General features: G+C 35.6%; 1 protein-coding gene across 1 annotated transcript in view; it reads left to right on the top strand.

The window, feature by feature from the left end:
- NDFIP2 (Nedd4 family interacting protein 2) overlaps positions 1 to 18143 on the top strand; it is a 63960-nt gene extending 45817 nt beyond the window's left edge. The window contains exons 5-8 of the mRNA XM_045810967.2: positions 7988 to 8112; positions 9239 to 9305; positions 12241 to 12346; positions 14827 to 18143. Of these exons, the coding sequence (XP_045666923.1) occupies positions 7988 to 8112; positions 9239 to 9305; positions 12241 to 12344 (296 nt within the window). The 3' untranslated portion in view covers positions 12345 to 12346; positions 14827 to 18143. The remainder of the gene's footprint in view (positions 1 to 7987; positions 8113 to 9238; positions 9306 to 12240; positions 12347 to 14826) is intronic.
- The last annotated feature ends 4420 nt before the right edge of the window (positions 18144 to 22563 follow it).

Genomic DNA, 22563 nt, shown 5'->3' with positions numbered 1-22563 from the left:
CATCTATATGACTCAGAGCTTAGTGATTATTTCTCCATTTCTATATTTTGCTTAATCCTACAATCCTATTTCTTTTTAACCTTTTTTTTTTTTTTAGATTTGAAAACATTTTGCTGATAAAACAGTGTTGCAAATGTTTGGTAACCTACACACTTAGTTGCCTTTATTTTTTGGCCTGTGGTGGTATATTAATATAAATACATATTTATATTTCATATATTTGGTGTAAATTATCTGCTTTTACTACATTTTTACTAAATGATGTCTCTACTGCTTAATTTTTTTATGCTCCCTATTCTACAAATACTGCACCGATATTATAAGAGTAAAATTAAAAATTATTTTCAGACTTCATTTCCTGATACTTTTTTTTTTTTTTTTTTTTTTGGTAGGTTGTAGGCTGGTGTTTGAGCTTATTTGCGTTGATAAGCATAGATTTATTTGTAATCACTACCATCTAGTGGCTGTTCTTTAGATTGCAGTTTGCTGTATTTTTCATGCTTCGACTATCTAGTAGCTATTATCTAGCTTCTATTCTATTTTCTGTTTCTGTGGTTCAGAAATAGATTTTATTTTTTAAATTTTATTAAGGTTTTATATTCAATTTCTGTATAGTTAATATATGGTGTTATATTAGTTTCAGTTGTACAATATAGTGATTCAGCAGTTCTATACATTGCTCAGTGCTCATCATGATAAGTGTATTCTTAATACCCTTCACCTATCTCACCCATCCCCCCACCTACCTCCCTTCTGGTAACCATCAGTGTGTTCTCTATAGTCTGTTTCTTGGTTTATCTCCACCCCCCTTTTTTTTTTACTTTGCTTACTTGTTTTGTTTCTTAAATTCCACATATGAGTGAAATCATACGGTATATTTGTCTTTCTCTGACTTATTTCACATAGCATTATACTTTCTAGCTCCATCCATGTTGTTGCAGATGGCAAGATTTCGTTCTTTTTCATGGCTGACAATATTCCATTATATATCTATACCACCTCTTCTTTATTGATTCATCTATTGATGGATACTTGGGCTGCTTCCATAATTTGGCTATTGTAAATAATTCTGCAGTAAATATTGGGGTAGTGTTTTCTTATGCTTTGGGTAAATACCCAGTAGTGTGATTACTGGGTCATAGGAAGTTCTATTTTTGATCTTTTGAGGAACCTCCATACTGTTTTCCACAGTGGCTGCACCAGTTGGCTTTCCCACCAACAGTGCATGAGGGTTCCTTTTGCTCCACATCCTCACCAACACCTCTTGTCAGAAACAGATTTTCTTCAACATGGTTTATAACTTAAACATTTCAGGTAATATAAGTTGTATGAATAAAACTACAGTGAATATCAATAAAAATATTTTAAATTAGAACTTTTTGATGGTTTAATTCTTCTCTCTTATAGCATCCACATTTCGGTCTCTTACCTAAAAAAGTTTACACATAAATTTGGTAAAATAATTGCATATTCATGTTCAGAAAATGTAAAGAAAGAAATATGTTGTATCCCTTGATAATGTTTGCTTCTCATAATCCCTTGAAGTGTCACAGCAGAATGCTTCATACATGCCAATCTGCTTGTATCTGATCTTATTTTTAAGAGTTTTTAAGAGAATGGAATGGAAGTCAATGATTTGTTAGTTAAAAGGTAGAAATTAAGATTTAGTCCGCTGGATAATTGATAGTCTGTGGAAATGACCTTGAACTATAATGCTTAAAAAATGTAATGGACTCTCTTTAGAGAACTTTTTTCCTAAGGTTTAGCCTTTTGTAACCATGTGTGAATCTTCACTTATGCATTCTATAGTAAAAATTAATCACCCATATTATTCCCATTTTATTTTTTATTTTTTAAAGATGTATTGATTTATTTGAGAGAGTGTAAGTGGGGGAGGGGGCAGAGGGAGAGGGACAGAGAGAATCTCAAGCAGACTCCCTCCTGAGCACAGAGCTTGGAGCTTGATGTGGGGCTAGATCCCACAACCCCAAAGATTATGACCTGAGCCGAAATCACAAGTCGGGTGTTTAACTGACTGAGCCTCCCAGGTGCCCACATTATTCCCATTTTAGACTTGAGGGAAGCACAATTAAAAACATATTAAATTGTTGTAATTTTAAAAGGAATTAGAATATTGTTTTGAAATGTGAATTCTGAATTGTAAGAAATTGCCAGACTGTCTTACCAAAGTGGCTGTTCTTCTCTGCATTCCCACCAGCGGTGAGTGAGTTTCTGTTGCTCTGATCCTCATTAGCATGTGGTATTGACAATTTTTAAAATTTTAGCTGTTCTGATGGATGTGTGGTAGTATCTCATTGTGGTTCAATTTGCATTTCCCCAAGGACTGATGATATTGAGCATCAGTATTCACTAATAAGCAGTTTTGAGCACCTACCATGCATAGGTCATAAAAGTTACAGATCTTAAACAGGTTGTCTGGGCATCACACATATTGAGAAACAATACATTGATGACTTGTTCTGCCCAGATAAAGCTGTGTTTATAATTATATAGCTTTTAGGTGATGTTGTATATGGTAAGTGAATCCAGAAAGGGAACACTTAAGAATTTAACTAGAGGGCACCTGGGTGGTTCAGTCAGTTAAGCGTCTGCCTTTGGCTCAGCTCATGATCCCAGGGTCCTGGGATCAAACCCAACATCAGGCTCCCTGCTCAGCGGGGAGTCTGCTTCTCCCTCTCCCTCTCCCCCTCCCCTTGCTTGTGCACTCTCGCTTGCTTGCTCTATCTCAAATAAATAAAAATCTTAAAAAAGAAAAAAAAAGAATTGTAACTATACCTTAAGAAATTCACAGTATTTGTGAAATATTAAACTTATTTTGGTTACAAGAAAAAATTTGTTTTGGTCATCTCATTGCTTATAATTTAGCTGAAATGTCTTAAAACTAATAAGTTGTTAGCATCATGTCTATCTTAATGGCAAATTGTTTAAATGAGGAGAATTGCTTGAGGATAAGAGAGAAATTTACCTGTATGCAGTTCAGAATTAAGTTTAGTGAAATCGATTCCTTGTCTAGGAACTTGATGTCTTTGAAACCTGGTGCATATATATGTATTCAGAATTATTCTTTGATTGTAGAAATAAGTGTGCATTGTTATCATTTATGATTTTCATTTGTTTATTTTCAAAACAAGTATCAGATTTTTAAAAATTTAAAACTTTTATTTTTATTTATTTATTTTTTAAAGATTTTATTTATTTATTTGGCAGAAATAGCCAGCGAGAGAGGGAACACAAGCGGGGGGAGTGGGAGAGGAAGAAGCAGGCTCATAGCAGAGGAGCCTGATGTGGGGCTCCATCCCAGAACGCTGGGATCACGCCCTGAGCTGAAGGCAGACGCTTAACGACTGCGCCGCCCAGGCGCCCCTAAAAATTTAAAACTTTTAAAACTTTTCATCTTTAAGTAATTTAAAACTTAGGAAAAATTTGCAAAAATAATACACTTGCCATGTAACTTTCGTCTGCCTTTCTCAAGTGTTAGCATTTTATGTAACATCAGTCCAATGATCAACATTAGGAAATTAACATTATGAAATAGTACTAGCTAGTTTACAGACCTTATTCAAATTTGCCCCCCTGCCCCCCTTATGTCCTTTTTATGGTCCAGGATTATATATTATATTTCGTTGCCATTTTGCTTTAGTCTGGCCTTAATCGAAGAAACAGTTTTTTAGTCTTTGTTTCTTATGACTTGATTCTTTTGAAGAATATGGGCCAGTTGTTTTGTAGAATGTCTCTCAGTTTGGATTTAGCTAATGTTTCCTCATGATTAGATTCAGGTTATGCATTTCTTCTTTCCTTTTTTTTTTTTTTTTTTTTTTGGTAAGAATACCATGGAAATGCCCTTCTCAGTGCATCATATCAGGAAGCAGTGGTCTAGTTATGTCTTAATGCTGGTGATGTCAACTCTCATCAGGTTAAGGTGGTGTCTGCCAGCTTTTTTCACTATAAAGTTTTCCGCTTTGTAATTAATAAGTATCTTGTGGCTTTTGGAAATTTAAAAGTAAAGTCTTATTAATTAAAGGATAAACTGTAGTGTACAATACTGCTTTCTAGGTTATCCTGCTCCCTCTTTATGTAGATGGGTGTTATAATGAAAAGATCACTGGATATGAGAGGTGAAAAACTGGGATGCTCCTGTCTTACCCATACCTCTCTCTTTGTGACTTTATGTGGCACTTTATTGTTCTAAGTCTCAATTTGTCCTTCTGTAGATGGAATTAATTCTGACCTTGCCCTTCTTAAAAGGCTAATGTGAAGATCAATTAAGTTAAAATATGTGAAGTGTCATAAATTCTAGAGTGCTGTTAGGTGAGGGTAGTAGTAATGTTCTCCTTCCGCATCCTTACCTGAGCCTGTGATTTAAAGTTATTGGTAGCCTTCTTTCAAATGTCATTAACCTGTCTGACTCACTCTCTTATAAAGAAGCACACTCAGAAGGTGAATGTGGAAAATGTAATTGGAGCAACACTATGCATTCTTTTAACCAACTTTTTTGAGTTAATTGCCCTGCTTCCTACTGCTTGCTATCCCAAATCTTACTTTTCTAAGGAATATAGGTTATATAAGCCTTTTACTACTTTGGATTCCATATTGGTCCTTGCTGTGTGGGTAATAGGTACCCTACACCTTTTAAGCTTCCTATTTTGTCAGGTTTCCAGGGAAACATGGCATGAATGAAGTAGAGCTAAGAGAAAAGTGTTCTCGTCTTTTTTTCTGGGCATGTATATATTTGCCTGCCTCTTCTTCATGTTGTTCCTTTTATGATTTTACAAATGTACACACACTTTACATACATTTAGAAATGAGTGCTACAGCCCTTTCTGTATTTTAAAGACCCGTTCAGCTTTATTTGCTATCTTCTAGGCCAAGGGGCATAAAAAGTGAATCTATCTATGCTTAAGTAGTCACCAGCTTCACTGTTTCCCCAGTGTTTCAACCGGTTACAGATGGATAAAGGTATATATTAGTCTCTTAGAGCTGCCATGACAAAATACCACCAACTGGATGGCTTAAACAGTGGAAATTTATTTTCTCACAGTTCTGGAGACTAGAAGTCCAAGATCACAGTGCTGGAAAATTCGGTTTCTGGTGAGGGTTGTCTTCCTGGCTTGTGGTCAGCTGTCTTCTTGCCATGCCCTCACATGGTCTCTTTTGTACATGTGGGTGGAGAGAGCTCTCTGGTGTCTCTTCTCTTTCTATAAGGATACCAATCCTAGTGGATTAGGGCTCTACCTTTATAACTTTAATTATCATCCTAAAGGCCCTGTCTCTGTAAATACAGTCACATTGGGGGTTAGAGCTTCAGTCTGTGAATTTTGAGGAGACACAGTTTTAGTCCATAACACATTATATTGCATGAGCACAGCTTCTAGGAATCCATACTGCTGGCAGAGAGCAAAAAGAAAACATGATGACTCAGTAGGTACTTTTTTGTTCTTTTGTATTTTATTTCTGATGTGAGTACAATTATATGTATAGTAGATATTGGTAAACTGTTTTGAGGAAAACAGTGTTTGAATTAATTTTCCCTGAAACTAAACATACACACACTCAGAGATAAAAATGCACTTCTGGAATATTTTGCTGTTTTATATTTTCTCCATTAGCGCTTCTTATGTTTTAACTTCATGACATGCTTACGAAATGATAGAATGTTTATAGCACACTGGGATACAGGAATAAGGTGCTCAGGGCTGGTTGCCGTCTGTCCTCTGCCCCAGATCCCACCTGCCTGCTGAGGAGGAAGAGAGTAACTCTCTCAGCACAAATATGGCACAGCGGTTTGGGAATCTCTACTGCTGTTCGTTAATGTACATTATTTATTTTAAATAGCAGATTGTTTTTTGATTGTATTTTTTTTTGATTTGCATGTTTTTCTCCACAGATAACACAAATATTAACCAATTAGATGTAGAGCACCCGTATCTAATAGTATATGCTATGACCATGGAAATATTCTCTATCTCCACTGTCCAGAATGATAGCTACAAGTTAAATGTGACCATTGAGCACTTGAAATGTGGCTAGTGCAACTGAGGGACTAAATTTTAAGTTTCATTTACTTTTAATTAATTGAAATTTAATTAGCCCCCTTTGTAGAGTAGGGTGGGTTCCTGGAGCAAATGGAAAAGGCAGTGTGGCTGGTGGCATCACACAGCACAGATGTAGAGGATAGCCCAATACTGCTCAGTATCTAGGTTTACAAAAAAGAAAATGTGGAGTGTAAGCAAGTTTTATTTCCAGTAGTGTCTCCTGAATTTTTTTCGTGTGGAAAAGATACAGCCTACTCTGTAAAAATATCATTTTGTATGACTAGTAATAATGGCTAACATTTCTTAGCAGTCACCGTGTGCCGGGTTCTGTACTGTGCTGAGATCTTTAAATTCATTATCTCACTTAATCCCCTTACCAGCCTTGTGAAGTAGGTCATGCAGATCAGAGAACGTGGCTCACAGAAGTCAGCAGTGCGTCTACTAAGTGATATATGTCACTGTGACTCAAACACAAATCTCTTACTTCAAAATTCATTCTCCTAACTGTTGTACCATGCAATACAGCTTACCATAAATGATCAGGAAAGCTGTGCCTAGAAGGCATTAGGAAGGAAGAAATTATAGGAGATGGGGAATTGCTTTGAAGAAATAGCTGTTTCATTTAAACTTATCCTAAAATGTTTACTCCTTGTCTTCAGAATTCTGAAAAATCAGCATTTCTCTAGGTAATTTACTTTGTTTTCCCTGAGGGTTGGTTAGAGATATTGAGGGGAAGAGGATGGGCACTGAACAGGACCAAAGTTCTGCTCAAATAGATCTTCAGTTTTATTATCGTTACTGTTATTATTTTGATAATGTTAAAATCTTGAACACGGGGCACTCTTATTATATCTCAAGGACCTTTGAGAGAATGGTTTCTGCTACAAGTAATAGAAACCCCTTACTCGGGTGTTTTAAATAGTTAGGAGATTATCTCTCAAAACAGAAAATCCGTAGACAAGCAGATAGACAAGCCAACCTCAGCCACAGCAAGTATCAGTTCTGGGGCTCTGCTTTTCTTTGATTTTCTTCACTTCCTAGTCCATGTGGAGTTATGCTTTAATCCTCAAGCTGATAGCAGAATCCCTGCAGCAGTTCCAAATGTTATATCCAAACTAGACATCCGGTGGGTAAGGAGTTTGTCGTGTGTGTGTGTGTGTGTGTGTTTTAACATTTATTGCAGAAATTCTCAAACTAGGCAAGACTGTAATAACCTCTATGTATTTATCACTCAGTTTCAACAATGATCAATTCAGAGCCACTGTTATTTAACCTATATTCCATCCGCTGTCTCCTTGATGTATTTTTAAGAACCAAGGTGCTTTTCAGAAGTCCTATTTCAAAAAAAAAAAAAAAATGGCAGGGAGTTTTAGCCTCCTGTGATTTTCCCAGACTACTCAGGACCCACCTTTTGGGGTTAAGTATGGGGTTCAGCCTTCCCTAAAATACTCTGTAGGTGGGTGGGTTCCTGAAAAGGGGGAAAAGCAGGTTTTGTTAGGTAGGAGGAAGAGGCAATGAAAAATACCTTCTCTGGAAATATTTTATAATTTATTAGGTTCATCTTTAATAATGCTTTTAAAAAATACCCAGTTTGGTTAGTTGATTGCTGAGGCTGGAATTCTTGGGTGGAATCACATGGGAGCTACCTTGTGACTTGGTTTTTTAGGTAGTTTAAAAATGCAGTTTCACCTATTGGTTTTAAGGAATTGATTCCTTGTGACCAAACTGACAAGAAACCAACCTGTTTGTTAATGTATGGTTAATAACTAATGTATTTGCAAAAGGTAAACTATAGTCTTTAATCAGAAGACTTAATTGGTAAAGTCAAAAGAAAGAGAATTGTTATTTCCATTGTGCAATGAAGTATTGTTAATATGTCTCTTAATTTGTTTCCAAAGTGTGGTCGTTGAAAGAACTATTTCTCTTGCTTTTAGTGGCATTTATTTTCAACTGGCTTGGATTTTGTTTATCCTTCTGTATCACCAATACCATAGCTGGAAGATATGGTGCCATCTGTGGATTTGGACTTTCATTGATCAAATGGATTCTTATTGTTAGGGTGAGTGTTTTAATAGCCTCTATTACTTTTATCTCTAAAATTAAAATATATGGAATTTCTTGTGTCATTCATAAATGTTCATTTTACAAATATGAATCAATTATTTGAGACTTATAAAGTTGGAGATACTTTTAATTTCAGATTTGAGGGCAAATCTCTGTTTGACAAATCATTTTTAGTTAAATCAGATTCAGTTTGGAGGCCAATCAATGGAAACAGTAAATAAAGTAATTTTTGGTAGTTTTAGACTAGGTTATTTTAACACTTTCAAAAAATAACTATTTGGAACATTGTTTAGGTGCTAAAGGGTAATAGAGAAGAATTATCTGAAGTAACTGAAGAAAATTATGACTTAAAAAAAATTTTTTTTAAATAATAAATCATGACATCCAGAGGCTAATCAAGGAAAAGATACCTGTGTTCAGTATCCTCAAATTCTGCCTTCCATCTGCCTGTTCATACTGTCACTTCCCAGAGAATATAAAACTGTCTACCATGATCACTAATAGGAACTGTTGAAATGCCACTTCAAGGTTCATTTAGCTGTTCTCAGCTCACTGTTGGGAACTGAATACTGGAGCATCTAGTTTGAAAATAAAAAGACTCTAATGAGTTGGGGGTCTTTATGTGCCTAGTATTCTTGGCTGTGATTAACAGTAGGGGGTGTACAGAAGGTCAAAAGCTCTTCTTTTTAGAGGTCAGCCAAACATCCCCATCTGATAAGATTAAACTAATGTGGCTTTTGGTGTTAATATCTAAAGCAGCGGGTTGCTGTAGTGTGTTTGGGATGGTAGTTGTGGCTTTGAGAGATTATGAAAAAAGAACTGACATGTGAACTCTTTAATGAGAAAGTTGGATTCAGATATATAGAATTTACCTTTCTTACAATTTTGAAACTGATTTTTGTTTCTAAAATATTTTGTATAAATTTGCTAGCTATTGTGTACAAGATTTTAAAGAGTTTGTTTCCTCAAATAATTATGTATGTCATTAAGCATTTTTTTTCTCTGTGTTGTTTTAAGTGCAACAGATTATTTGAGATAAATTGTTCTGAAACTGAGGCTAATCTATGATTTTCAAATTTAGGTACATAAATATGGTTAATATATTTATGTTTACTCCATAGTTTTCTGATTATTTTACTGGATATTTCAATGGACAGTATTGGCTTTGGTGGATATTTCTTGTACTTGGTAAGTTTATTTCTAATGCATTTCAGTTTTTAATTTGCATTTAACTTTGATATTTCCCCAAATTGTAAGCTGTAAATACATTGTGTTGAAACTTATGTGGAAATAATTTTTCTACTGTAAAATTCTCATATCCAAATACTTAATATCATCTCAGCTATTTGGATAATTAATTATACATTGCACTCTAGATTTCTGATTGAAAATCCAGAGCCTGTCAATTTAAAAAAATCAGTGGTTGGGTGATGATTGAATATTGCAAAACTTGAAAATCCTAAAATGATTAAAAAAATTGTCTTTAGCATTTACTTTGGAAAATATACATGCATAATTCTCTTAACGATCCTAGGATATGTTCTGGACGTTCTATGCATTTTCTTATTTTTGGAACATTGAAACGTTCTTTATACTTTTGAAATGTACTCTGCATTAATCATTAATCAGCCAGTCGTAAGGAAAGGCTTCATGCCTAACAATCACAGTACTTCTCCTGAGTTTTCTTTTTACAGGGCATGTCTTTTTATTAGTATCGGTGAATTTTATGGATTTCCAATTTTTGTTCCCTGGTGATTTTCTCTTTAGATGTATGATAAATTAATCTCAAAATCACATAATGCCCTTAATCCACATTTCAGATTTATTTACTATCATGAAGAATAATATCCTCTCTGCTTAGTTTAAAGCCCACATTTCTCTGGTAACATAATTGTACCAGAAAATAATAGCATTTCAGTAGGTGGCAGTGTTCTCATTGAGTTTTTGTTCAGTCCTGGTATTGGATCTTCAGGATCTTTTGGGAAACAAATTCTTAGTGGTCAGTTAAGATCACTAAAGATCCTGTATTCTTTCTCTTAACAATTATAGTGAAATTATTCTAGTGTTGTGATTTTGTTAGGGAGCCAGACTCTTACAAGGGTTTAGGCAGTTTTTTATATTAATTGTGTTCTGACTGCCTGAATTCTGTGCTCGTTACTGAGTTTCTTATTTAAAAGTGAAAAATACGTAAAGTCTTTTAGGTATTTAAGCATATTAAATGAGTATATTTGCTTCTAAATATATTATTAAGGATTGAATGTTAGGAAGACAACTTTGGTGCCCAATGGAATGCAGAGGACCACCCCATTTCCACATCAGAACCACAATCTAGCATTTAGGGAATTGTGAAAATTTAATCCATGATAAAAATGTTGCTCTCACATACACTCAGAAGAATGTTGAGTACATTGTAGAACACTGAGAAACAGTAGCTGCTGAATGATTGATTTCTAGATATGAACTGGCTTATTTTGGAAAATGCCTGAGCAGGACAAAATAGTCTTAGAAACAGCAGTTTTCGGGGCGCCTGGGTGGCACATCGGTTGAGCGTCTGCCTTCGGCTCAGGGCGTGATCCCAGCGTTACGGGATCGAGGCCCACATCAGGCTCCTCTGCTATGAGCCTGCTTCTTCCTCTCCCACTCCCCCTGCTTGTGTTCCCTCTCTCGCTGGCTGTCTCTATCTCTGTCAAATAAATAAATAAATAAATAAATAAATAAATAAATAAATAAATAAATAAATAAATAAATAAAATCTTAAAAAAAAAAACAGCAGTTTTCATAGACAAAAGTAGGGGTTTCACAAATAATTTTGGTTTATATTTTTTAATAATACTTTTACATTTGGATCACAATACCATTATTTTGAACAGTATCTGGAAGGACATGAGGGTCAATTCAGGGTGGGAGTCACAAATGAAAGGCGTTAGGATATGGGAAGCAGATGGGCTCAGATTTAGCTGAAATTCATACCACTTGCTGAAGTCATTATTTGTATATCTTCTATCTTTTCTCTTTATTATAACCGTGCTTCTTTTTTTAGTGTTTTGGTTACTGTCTTGCGGTTGGGGTACAAATTTAGTTTGGGACTTTGCATTTTGAATCAACAGACTCCTCCACTCGATGAGGAAGGTTACATGCATGTGTATCTTCTGTTTTTCTGTTTTTCTTTTGTCTCAACCCATTTACTAGTTAAAAATTTACTGAAGTTAATGTTTCCCTTAGAATTTTATGCTTAATAAGTTTATCAAAGAGAATTTACTGATAATTACAATGCTTTTTATACTTAGCTAATATTTTTCACCTGAAACTTTGAAGCATTTCACAGGCGTTGTTTTATTAATTACTAAGGATACCTGTTACGTAAATGGTTGTTATTTAAAAATCCTGTTACAGAGAATACTGAGAGAGATATAAGATCTGTCCCAAATCATTTAAGAAATCACTACAGTGGTTGCTTCCCAGTTCTTTCCTGATTCTTATCTAAATTTGTATTATAAACTAGTCTTTTATTAATACTTGAAAATAAGAACTAATAATTAAAATTATTTATATAACATCTCTTCAAATACAGATTTCACAGATGACAGGCACTTGAATACTGCTAGACAGGCTTATTGGTTTTATCCCACAATTGTTAGCAAATTACTTGCATGTATTTTTTCTTGAATACTTTATATCAGTAAATATGTCTTAGTTTGTTTAGTAGTTGTATTAATTGAAAAGTTTCATACAAAAATGGGATTTCTCCGAGTTGAATCAGCTTAAATGCATTAGGTAACTTTGCTATTTAAAGAAATCATGGAATAAATGTATATTTTTATGTAATTCTGGATTTTTCATGGCTGGATTTGCTTTATTTTAAATTTTACTTTAATTTAGATATATCTGGACTTAAATTGAAAGAATTTGGGGAGGCAGTAAACTTTTATTATGTTTCTTCATGATGGTATTATCATTATAGTGTAAAGTACATTATGGAATGAATGGAATTTTACAGATTAAATTCCTTAAGCCAAGAGGATCTTGTTTATAATCGTCTATTTTAAATTGATGTCCTCAATTTAAATAAGATAATGGATCTGTATAAGAAGATAATGGATCTGTATTATTTTAACTGTTTCAGGCCTGCTTCTTTTCTTCAGAGGATTTGTTAATTATCTAAAAGTCAGAAACATGTCTGAAAGTATGGCAGCTGCTCATAGAACAAGATATTTCTTTTTATTATAGAGGTAAGAAATATTAATATATTAACTCTATTCCCTTCATGTATTCATATTCACCAGATGAATATTATGTGTACTCATGTCGTTTACTTAAACTTAGCTTATTTAATATATTGTTATACTGTTAACAGTCAACTAATTTAAGATTTAGTAAGTTGTGAACTTTTTAAGATTTTTAAAAATTGAATTTCATAAATTTTAATTTTTTAAATATATAATGAATAAAAAAACTAAGTCAGACTTTTTAAACTTCTTTTTAAAAGATTAACCACAGTATGTAAGTAATTAGCACACAATTTAAAGGCTTGAAAAACAAAATACGACAAAGCACTTACACAGAAGGGATGGGCATTTTGTTTAAAACAATGTGAAATCCACAGACATGTGATAAAAAAAAAACAAAAAAAACCAAATTTGTGGTTGAAAAGAAATTTTCCATGCAGTGATCTTAACAAACTAGATCAAAGAATAAAAGTTGTGTGAAGAAAATAGGAGCTCTGATAGTTTCCTTAATGTCTGTCAGTTTGTATCAACAATGAAGGCTTCAACATGAATAAATGGGAATAAAGAAATGAGCAGATGTTGTCTTACTAGTTATCCAGTGAGTTTCTGGAGGCTGCATACAGCTCTACATAGTAGTTTCTTCACATGAGGAGACCTCATATTTCTATTTTCTATAATAGACTCTTTTTGTTATTGAAATACAGTTAACACACAATATTATATTAGTTTCATGTGTACAACACAGTGATTTGACATTTGTATATTTTGTGAACTGCTCACCACAATAAGTCTAGTTACCATCTGTCACCATACAAAGTTAATACAAACACAATATTATTGACTGTATTCCCTGTGCTGTAATTTACGTCCCATGACTTACTTGTTTTGTAACTAGAAATTTGTACCTCTCGATCCCCTTCACCCATTTTGCCCCTCCATCCCTAAACTCCTTCCCCTTTGATAGCCACCTGTTCTTAGTATCTATGAGAATAGGTGTTGTTTTATGTTATTTTTTTTCGTTGCACTTGTAAGTGAAATATTGCAAAATTTGTCTTTCTCTGACTTACTTCACTTAGCATAATACACTCAAGGTCCATCCATGTTGTCACAAATGGCAAGATCTTTTTTATGTCTGAGTAGTATTCCATCATATATATATATATCCATATATATAGCTGTATTATATGGGATATATATATATGGAACACATGCATACACACACGCACACACACATCTTTATCCATTCATCTCTTGATGGGCACTTAGGTTGTTTTCCATATGTTGACTATTGTAAATAATGCTGCAGTTAATAGGGGTGCATATATCTTCTTGAATTAGTGTTTTCACTTTCTTCAGATAGATAGCTAGAAGTGGAATTGCTGGATCATAGGGTAGTTCTATTTTTAGTTTTTTGAGGAAACTCCATACCGTTTTCCAGAGTGGTTGCCTCAGTTTCCTTTCCCAGCAACAGTTCACAAGGTTTCCCTTTTCTTCATGTCCTCACTAACACTTGTTTCTTATCTTTTTACTTACAGCCATTCTGACAGGTGTGAGGTGATAATCTCATTGTGTTTTTCGTATGCATTTCCCTCATGTTTAGGGATGTTGAACGTCTTTTCATGTGCGTGATGGCCATCTGTATGTCTTTGGAAAACTGTCTGTTCAGATCCTCTGTTCAGTTTTTAATTGGATTGTTTGGTTTTTTTTAGTTATTGAGTTGTATGAGTTCTTTAACTATTTTGGATAGTAACTCCTTACTGGATATATGACTTACAAATACCTCCTCCCTCTATACTATTTTTAAAGCAAGTGCCATATACTTCATGTCTATAAATGATTTGAACTTTTAAAGAATTTGAACTGCATAAGCAAAGTGTCTGCTAAAACACTTCTAGATGTATCTACAAGTACAAAATGTTTCAAAGTTACTATAACTATTCTTTTTATAAATAAATAGTATGGTTTGGGATTTGATTGCTTAAACTTTATAACATAGGAGTTTTATATAATCTAATATAATTTACTTATTTCTACTGAAGAGTACAGTGACTACAGTTGTATTTCTGGAAAATATTAAAGTATCCTTTTAAATGTTCTTTTAGCTCTACCTAGAAGGTGTCACATTTTCTCTTTAACCACTAAAATGTCTTTGCAGGCAGTAACAGAGTGTATCAGTATGTGAGATAAAAGGCAAAGTAATTTTACTAATTTGAATGATATTCTGTATTTGGTATAATTATCTTGTTTGCATTTTCAAGAGCCTAAAATTTAATGTAAATATTTTCTATGAATATCTTCTAGATGGTTTTCTATAGAAGCTTAAACTTTGAAATATATTCTGATATATGCTATTTTATATCATCTTTACCAGAAGAACATTATATACTTGATGTAATACTGCTATAAAATGGGTTTTTATTGTCCTATCATATAGACAGTTGCAACTTAATATACTTTAAGACTAATTCTTTCTTTGTCCCTAGACTGCAACGACCAGACATTCTTTTCTTATACCAATGTGAAATTTCCAGATCATCTGTAAACCTACAACTTTAATAGGATAGAAGACTACTAAAAGCAGAAGACAAATTAGTGAAGAAAAAATAGATCTTCAAAATTGAATGACAGGGTGGTTTATGCTTAAAAGCCATTTCTGTTCGTTCTCTTAAATATTTATATTTCATTTGTTTTGCACATTTGCATACGTGCCCATGTAAAAGATTTGCGTATACTTGAAAGAAACCATAATGCTGTAGCAGTAAAGTCCAGTCATATTTGGTTAATCAGTGTTTGATATAATTGAAAGAGGTGAGTGAGAAACAGTCTTCCAGCATGTAAATGCCATTGACTTCTGACCTGACATTTAGTATAATAAAAATGAAATTATTAACCATGTCAAATGCTTTAGTTTCTGGCTCCTAGATTGATCTAGTAACTCTACACCTGAAACATCCTTTGTTATATATAGTTTTTTGAAACCTGCAGTGCTGATTATAGAAAAGCTTTGTCAGATTTTTGAACATGATATTTACGTTATTATTTAGCAAACTCTTTCTGTAAATAACCACGCATAAATTACTTTCTGCATTGTTTTCTTAGAAACTGTGTCTGGATATCTTTTCAATTAATTTAAAATTTAGTGAACTTAATATATAGAGAAAATTTGGGTGTTAAAGATAGTTTGTTTTAGGATAGATTTTAAGGAGATGTGGGTATTCCATATGTCCTTTATTAGAACATCTTTTTGTTTTCTTTTTAAGGAACATGCCAGGTTTCGGGAGTCTCAGTCGAGAAGCTTGGTTTTTAGCATTGCCATCTTAAGAGAGTCTTGCAGGAAGAGATTGTATTAGATATTGTATTTATTTCATTTAAGACACTTTTGAAAATTAATTTTCTGAATAAGATATTCTCATTTGCATTTGTCTTTTAAGAAGCCAATAAAAGTATCTTTCAATTATCATTGTAATAATTTTTTTCTTTAGATGTTTAGTTTGTTAAATGAAACAAATCAAAACTTGTACTAATAGCTTCTTGCCTTTATGATTGTAGGATTGACCTATAAAAATCATATCTTGAATTGAGATATGCAAAATATGCGTTTTCAAGTTACAGAAATGTGTCTGTGGAATATGGGGGTGTGGTGTGTGTGTGCGTGTGTGTGTGTGACCATTATTACAACTGGAATCTCCATTCATAAGCTACTACATTTTGCAAGTCATTTTATGTCTCATCTGTTTGCTTTTCAGTTATATTTGTTTTTGAATGCCAACATTAAAAATGATGGGAATTATACCATCTTTTAAACTTAAAAATCATTTAATACAGCTATAGAGAACATATAAAATTGGTTGCTTGTTTATTATTAGACACTGACTACTACTAAAAGATACATCTAAAACTATTCAGGGACATTTTTCCATTTCTGAAAAAATAAATTATGCTTTATAACTTCTTTTGTATTTCTCTGTATTTTCTGATTTATTTCATTGTCTTTGATAAATAAAACATGCAGTTTTGTTTTGCTAATTGAGCCTCCTATTTTTTGTTTTCTCTCATTCATTCTCCTTCTCTGCATAGAATTTTTATTGTTGCTTGAAGTACCTGTGTTACACCCCATGAAGTCAAACTAGCATGGGGTAAAGAAAACAAATTATTTAATCTAGTTGCCTGATTTGGAAGTTAAAATTAAATTAGAATGTTCTTATAAGAAATGGAATCTCATGCCAGATCTCTTCTTTATCTCATATTAAGTTTCTATCGACCTGTACTTTGTTTTTTGTGGTAATTTTTAAATGAAATTAAGCTGTCATACGTGGTGATTGTAGATTACTAGATGAGCTATCACACCACTGTATTAAAATGTAATAGTTTAGTTTTTGTGGTATTTATCCTTGGTTTCTGAATATGGATGTGTCACTTTTGATCCAACATCAAAAACTTCACTTTTTGTTTTGATTTTTTCCCTCCCTCAAATCTATAAGTTTCGAGTGTGCATGTTACCTGATCCCCTATAATTCGTACAATTCAGTGGTAGCCTTAAATCTCATCATCCAATCAGTGGCATAGAACATTATTTTTAAAATCTTAACATTTCTTCCAGATCTATCAAATTCTGCATACTTCCCTTCATTTCTTATGAGCTTGGAGAGAACAGCTGCTGTTGTGTTTTGGGGATGCTTAACCACCTTTGCACTCTGTCTTAAAGTTTGAAAATCAGAATCTTTGTTGTCTAAATAATTTTAGAATGAATGTGAACTGGGTTTCGGAAGTTAATGCAAATATTAAATTATTTCCATTATATTTGAATAAGCTAGTTAGGGCTAGAATAATCATTTTTATGTATTTATGAAATCAACTGAATTTAAGGTAAAAATACATTTTTCTGTATAGTGTGCTCAGGATTAAAATTAGAAATTTAAAATTAAAAGACAAGTCTTATACTAAGTTAAAATAAAAATCTCTTTTTAATAGAAAAAATACTAATCTCTAGCCTTTTATTTTGAGTCTGTGAGGTATCTCCCATGCCTTTGAGGTCGTTTAGAAATTTTAACCTGTTAAAGACAATAATCACTAATATTTCCAGCAAAACCATCCACAACAGGAAAAGTGAAATCCAAAAAGTCTAACTGGGGGAAAAAATCAGGGTTTCTTAATTTAACATTCTTCTTTTCAACTGATCTGTAGTCCCCCAAAGCACAATAGTAACGAGAGTGCATCTGATACTGTATTTAACTGGAGTGACATAAGTCCTGAGTTTGCTCAGAAACAGGCCTATTTCTGTTTTCTCAGCTTAAATAGTGCCTCCTCTCTCAAAAGTGTCCTAATTTGGAGAATAAATTACATGATCACCCTATATGTAACTGTACCTTTTACTGAGAAGTGACTGCCTAAACCCACTGCCCTCTGAGAGAAGGAACTGGAGTATTAGGTCAGGAGCTAATTACTGTCACAGCCTTGCCTTGCCAACCCATTTGTCTGGCCTGTAGAATATACACAGTTACCTTTTTTTTTTTTTTTTTTTAAATAGAAGTTGTATTGGAATGATTCCAGCTTATGGTAAATAGTAAACAATGAGCTTTTATATTTTAAAACTGCTGTTCAATGTTATTTTAATTGTTTATTCTTCAAATAGTCATATGAAATGTTAGTGTATTATTTTTAAAAATCTCATTCTTGATAAAGTTCAACTGTTAGATGATAATGTGCCAATTATTATTATAGGAATGTCCTTGCCCATATATAAAATGTGCTGACATATGTTTTGCTTATTAATAAAGTTCTGTAGATGTGGAAATGTGAACCTGTGCATCCTTTGGAAAATCAGTTTAAGATTCACAACATACCATCATCTTAGCCTCGCAAAATGTTTATATGGTAGACCTTATTTGAGATGAGAACAACTGGCATGGAATTAGGTTAGGGTGTGAAACAATATTAAACTCGTCACAGTAATTTGAATGTTAGACGCTTAACTGGCTGAGCCACCCAGGCGCCCCCTCCAGGGATGAACTCTTGACTGAATGATTCTTAAGACCTCTCTTTAGAGCTGGGATTGTTATTCAAAGTGGTGCATTATAATCAACTGGAAATTTGGGGGAAATTAACATTCTAGCCTCCATTACCAGAGGACTCATTGCAATACCCCTGCCCTGTGACAGCACATTGCCTTCCCTTGGGTTGAGGTTCTGGGATTTTGGTCTAGTAGAAATCTGCTGACGCCTTTTTCATCATTGTGTGTCCACGGATGATGCAGTTACAATGTTAGGCTCAATGTATCAGACTTCTTGCCCAGAGAGCGAAAAGCACATAAAACAGATCTTAAAGAGTTAATGAGCATTTCTTGAGTTCTTTAGGACTTCTCTGAATGAGAGGCTTTCTGGTTTTCGGGCCTTTATACGCATAACCTGGCGCATAACCTGGCTGGGCACAGCTGTATCACAGGGCAGTGTGGGAGTGTTGGGACCGAATAGAGGCGTTTGTTGTTTTCTCCATAATCCTGTAAAGTGAGCAGAATTGGATTAATGTTCACATAGTTGATTTTTCCTGCCTCAAGAAATGTAACTTCTTTCCACTAGCACCTCCCTTTCTCTATCCTTGAGGAGCCTCTGGATTATTAAGAGAAGCAGCTTTATGTAACAGAAAGATTGGGTTTTGGAGCCAGATTAACTAACCCTGAACTCAAATACCAGCTTCCATGCAAGCACAGGCACCTTGCTTAACCAAAGCCTCCGTTTCCTCACCCATTTGTTGGGAAGCACAATATGTACCTGAAGATTCGGTGAGAATGATCCTTGCTCAGTGTGCCCCCTGACCGGACTGCCGGTGTCGGTAGATGCCTCAAGGATTTGAAATAAGCCCTTGCCGGATGTGGGCCTTGCACCTGCCCAAAAGGGTGATTATAATAGCATCGTGCTGACCTAATGTTGGTTCCTTGTATTTTCTCTGCAGCAAGTGGAATCAAAGCAAAAGTTTCTTAGTGACAACTGATTTTAGGGGACACAATCATGCAAAGGGGAAGGGAGTTACCTGTTTGACAAGCAATAAAGCACTCCAGTCGGTGGGGAGCATGGTAGCTCACACAGATCTTTCCAGGCCAAAGTGTGGAGGCCCCCAAACCAGGCCCTCAGCGTCACTGTTGAATTGGGGTCATGTTACTTTTTACAGGTATCCCCACTTTTTGAAAGTTCACGGTAGGCCACTTCACTTTTATGAAAAACCTACATTGGTTCTTGTTTTCCCTAACTGAAAGAAATCCAAAGAAGATTTTTGCTTTAATGAAAAAAGGTAAAAAACAAAAGTAGCATTCAGCGTTTGTTTTGCAGCGAGCTGTTATGGGGGCAGTGCGGACCCCAAGCTTTTCCCCCTGACCTGCCCTTAAGTATCTCAGCATCAAGCCACCAGAGCTCTGAGCTGTGTCTTTGAGCATCTGTGTCTTAACCTGATTTGGTTTGTGTATTTGTTAGCAAGATGTGTCCTAAGGTGTCAGAAAAGCCTAAGAGAGATGATTTTGGGGGTCTAGGAATGCTCAGAAATTAATGGTAATAAATTTAACAATAATTGCTTTCATAGAGACCAATGGTAATTGCCTCTTCGCTTTATACATTTTGGCTTCCGAAAGGTTTCATAGGCCGCTCTGCTTTCGGAGAGTGGGAGAAACCTGTAATTGGTGCCGTACCGCTGTTACTCAGGGAGCCAGTGCCCTGAAATCCTGGTTGAGAAGTGATCAGAAAATAGTTTGTGGGCAGGTTGTTTCTGATCCTAGGAATTCGAGGACTCATCCGCTTTCTCTTAACAACCATGGGTTCTTAATCTTGGGTTTATTTTCAAAAATGTCTATTACCTTGGAAGGGAAATATTTAGATGGGAATTAGGTCTCCTAGGCTCTACCCTGATCATAATTTGGGTCAATTAAAAATTTTTGCTGAAGAGATGGTGCTGTTGCCTTCACAGGACATGCATCTACCCTATTCATTTTTGCCCCTTCTTCAAAAAGAGCTTAAATACCATCTCTTCTGGGAAGGCCCATTCTCTCTCATCCTCTCAGTCTGACCCAGTCCTCTTGGTTTTCATCGCCCTGTGGATTCTTTCCGTCAAGGCACATCTGACTCTGCGTGATCATTACTGACTTCGGTGCTACTGCCCTCAGCTGTAGTTGTTGAGTCTCACTCCGCTCCGCACGCCTCTGCAGCACCCAGTACAGCTCAGTAAATTGGAAGGATGGATGCGATGGCCACTAGGGCCAGGCTGTGTGCGCATCAGGATACGTAAAATGCTTTCTGCCCTTTATCACAGAGTCAAATGGAGGGAGTTATACACAGAAAAATGTGCTGCTGTGAGGTAGGGACAAAAGTCACGGGTCTGAACAGTTGATCTCTAAAGGAGAACCAGGGCACCCCTCACTACAAAACTGACACCGGAACTAGATTTAGAGAGAAGAGGTGTGCAGGTATGTATTTTGCCATCTCTTGCATGGGGCTCTGCCGTTCTCGATCCTTCTCGTTTTTCCAATTCTCATGGCACTTCACCCGAGGCTCTTGATATTATCCAGCCACGTTCTACTGTGTGGCACAGTCATGAGCTTTCACGCCTCGTCACTTCTGCTCGAGGCCAGGCTCCACACCTGGTGTAACTCCACAGCTTCCAGGTGCCTGGCACTTGGAAAATCAAGCCCGAGCTTTAACGCGTGTCATCGGGAACCACTCACTTTGCCACTGCACATACTGCTGACCTCAGAAGTTAACAATGTGCCGGCACCCTCTTCTCTAAACACACGGTACAAAAAGTATGTAGAATACATTGTGATAGCTCTTTTTCACATATCTTCCATTTTCTTCTCCCTTTCCAGAAGTAACCACAGTTACCTATTTATTATATACTCTTACAGACTTTTTCCACATATTTTTTTTTACTAGGATGGCCCTGTCTTCTGTGATGTCTGCAGAACTTCTGGTTTCATATAAAGGTGAGCTGATCCCAGGTACAATGTCTGAGACAATGTGCCTTTTTCTCTGTATTTCAGGAGGCAGCGCTCAGAGGAGATGACTGCTTCTTCCTGAAATGCACTTTGTTTTTCCTGAGAAACCAAGGCTTATTTCCTTGGTTCTTACATCTCCAGGTGAGGGATGGCTTGTGGCTTCTGGGCCTGTGGGAGCTGGGCTATTGCAGGATCTGGTATTTGCAGCATGTAGATGCCCTCCTCTCTGATTTTCTGATAGGTCTATTTTTGGCAAGAAGTTCTCTGGAACCAGGTTATGAGGAGGAAAGGGGTCAGGGTTGACAAGAATATCCAGGTAGGGTATGCTTAGGGAAGACCAAAATGATTCTAGGTTTAAAATTAATTTCCCTTGTTTCAGGACCAAAATTATGTTCCAGGATGTGGCAGTCACCGTTCTCTGGCTAAACCAACAGACATTTACAACCCCTCCTTCTCTCTTCCCCAAGTCTTCCTTTCTTGAACTCAAGTGTGACATCCATAGCTGAAGCAACTGTCTTGTGCCATTGAGGCAACAGTTGGGAGACTAAGTACGAGAGCAGGAAGGAAGGAGGAGCCTTGATTTTGCTGACATCATGGAGCACTGCATGAGCCTCGGACCTAACTACCTTCTAACTCTCTGCTCAATGAGAAAAATAAGCGCTTAGTTATTGTTAGTCAGGTTTTTGTCACTGATATTTAAGAACAATTCAAACTGATACAGGTATGACCATCCATTTCCCCAGAAGAGCTGCTCAGGTCATCAGAAGCCACCAACATGAAAAAGGAGTCACAAGACTTACCGGCCCACAGGAGCCACTGACCATCCAGGCTCCTTGCACTTGGTTTGCTGATTGTCAGTCAACACAGGGCAGTGGCAGCGTGTAAGCAGTGGGTTCACACCTGCTTCACTCATGCCTTCATTCTCTTTTTCTCCAACTGGGCGTCCCATGGAGTGACTAACTCCCCAACGACCGCTTCCAGAAATGGCCTTAGTGAAGATGTCAGCAGCCACAATTCAACCACTATCCCCAAGATTATTCGATGCTACCCTCACTAAACTTTGCCAGGGGAAGCAGATGCCACTTTCAAATTACTGCTTTTGGTAAAACAACAAATGAGAAGGGCCCAGGTGCAAAAGAGCTCCCTTCTGCAGAGATCCGGCTACCAAATGTATGATACTGGTTTGTATTTTCAGAAATGAAACAAAGTCTGATGCTTTGGAACCAAGGTGGTTTTTAGGTAGAAG

The sequence above is a fragment of the Ursus americanus genome, chromosome 10 (assembly GCF_024610735.1).
Source record: "Ursus americanus isolate L20-20 chromosome 10, mUrsAme1.1.p, whole genome shotgun sequence".
Lineage (NCBI taxonomy): Eukaryota > Metazoa > Chordata > Mammalia > Carnivora > Ursidae > Ursus > Ursus americanus.
The sequence above is the reverse complement of the archived record's forward strand: the minus strand, read 5'-3'. Positions and strand labels throughout refer to the sequence as shown.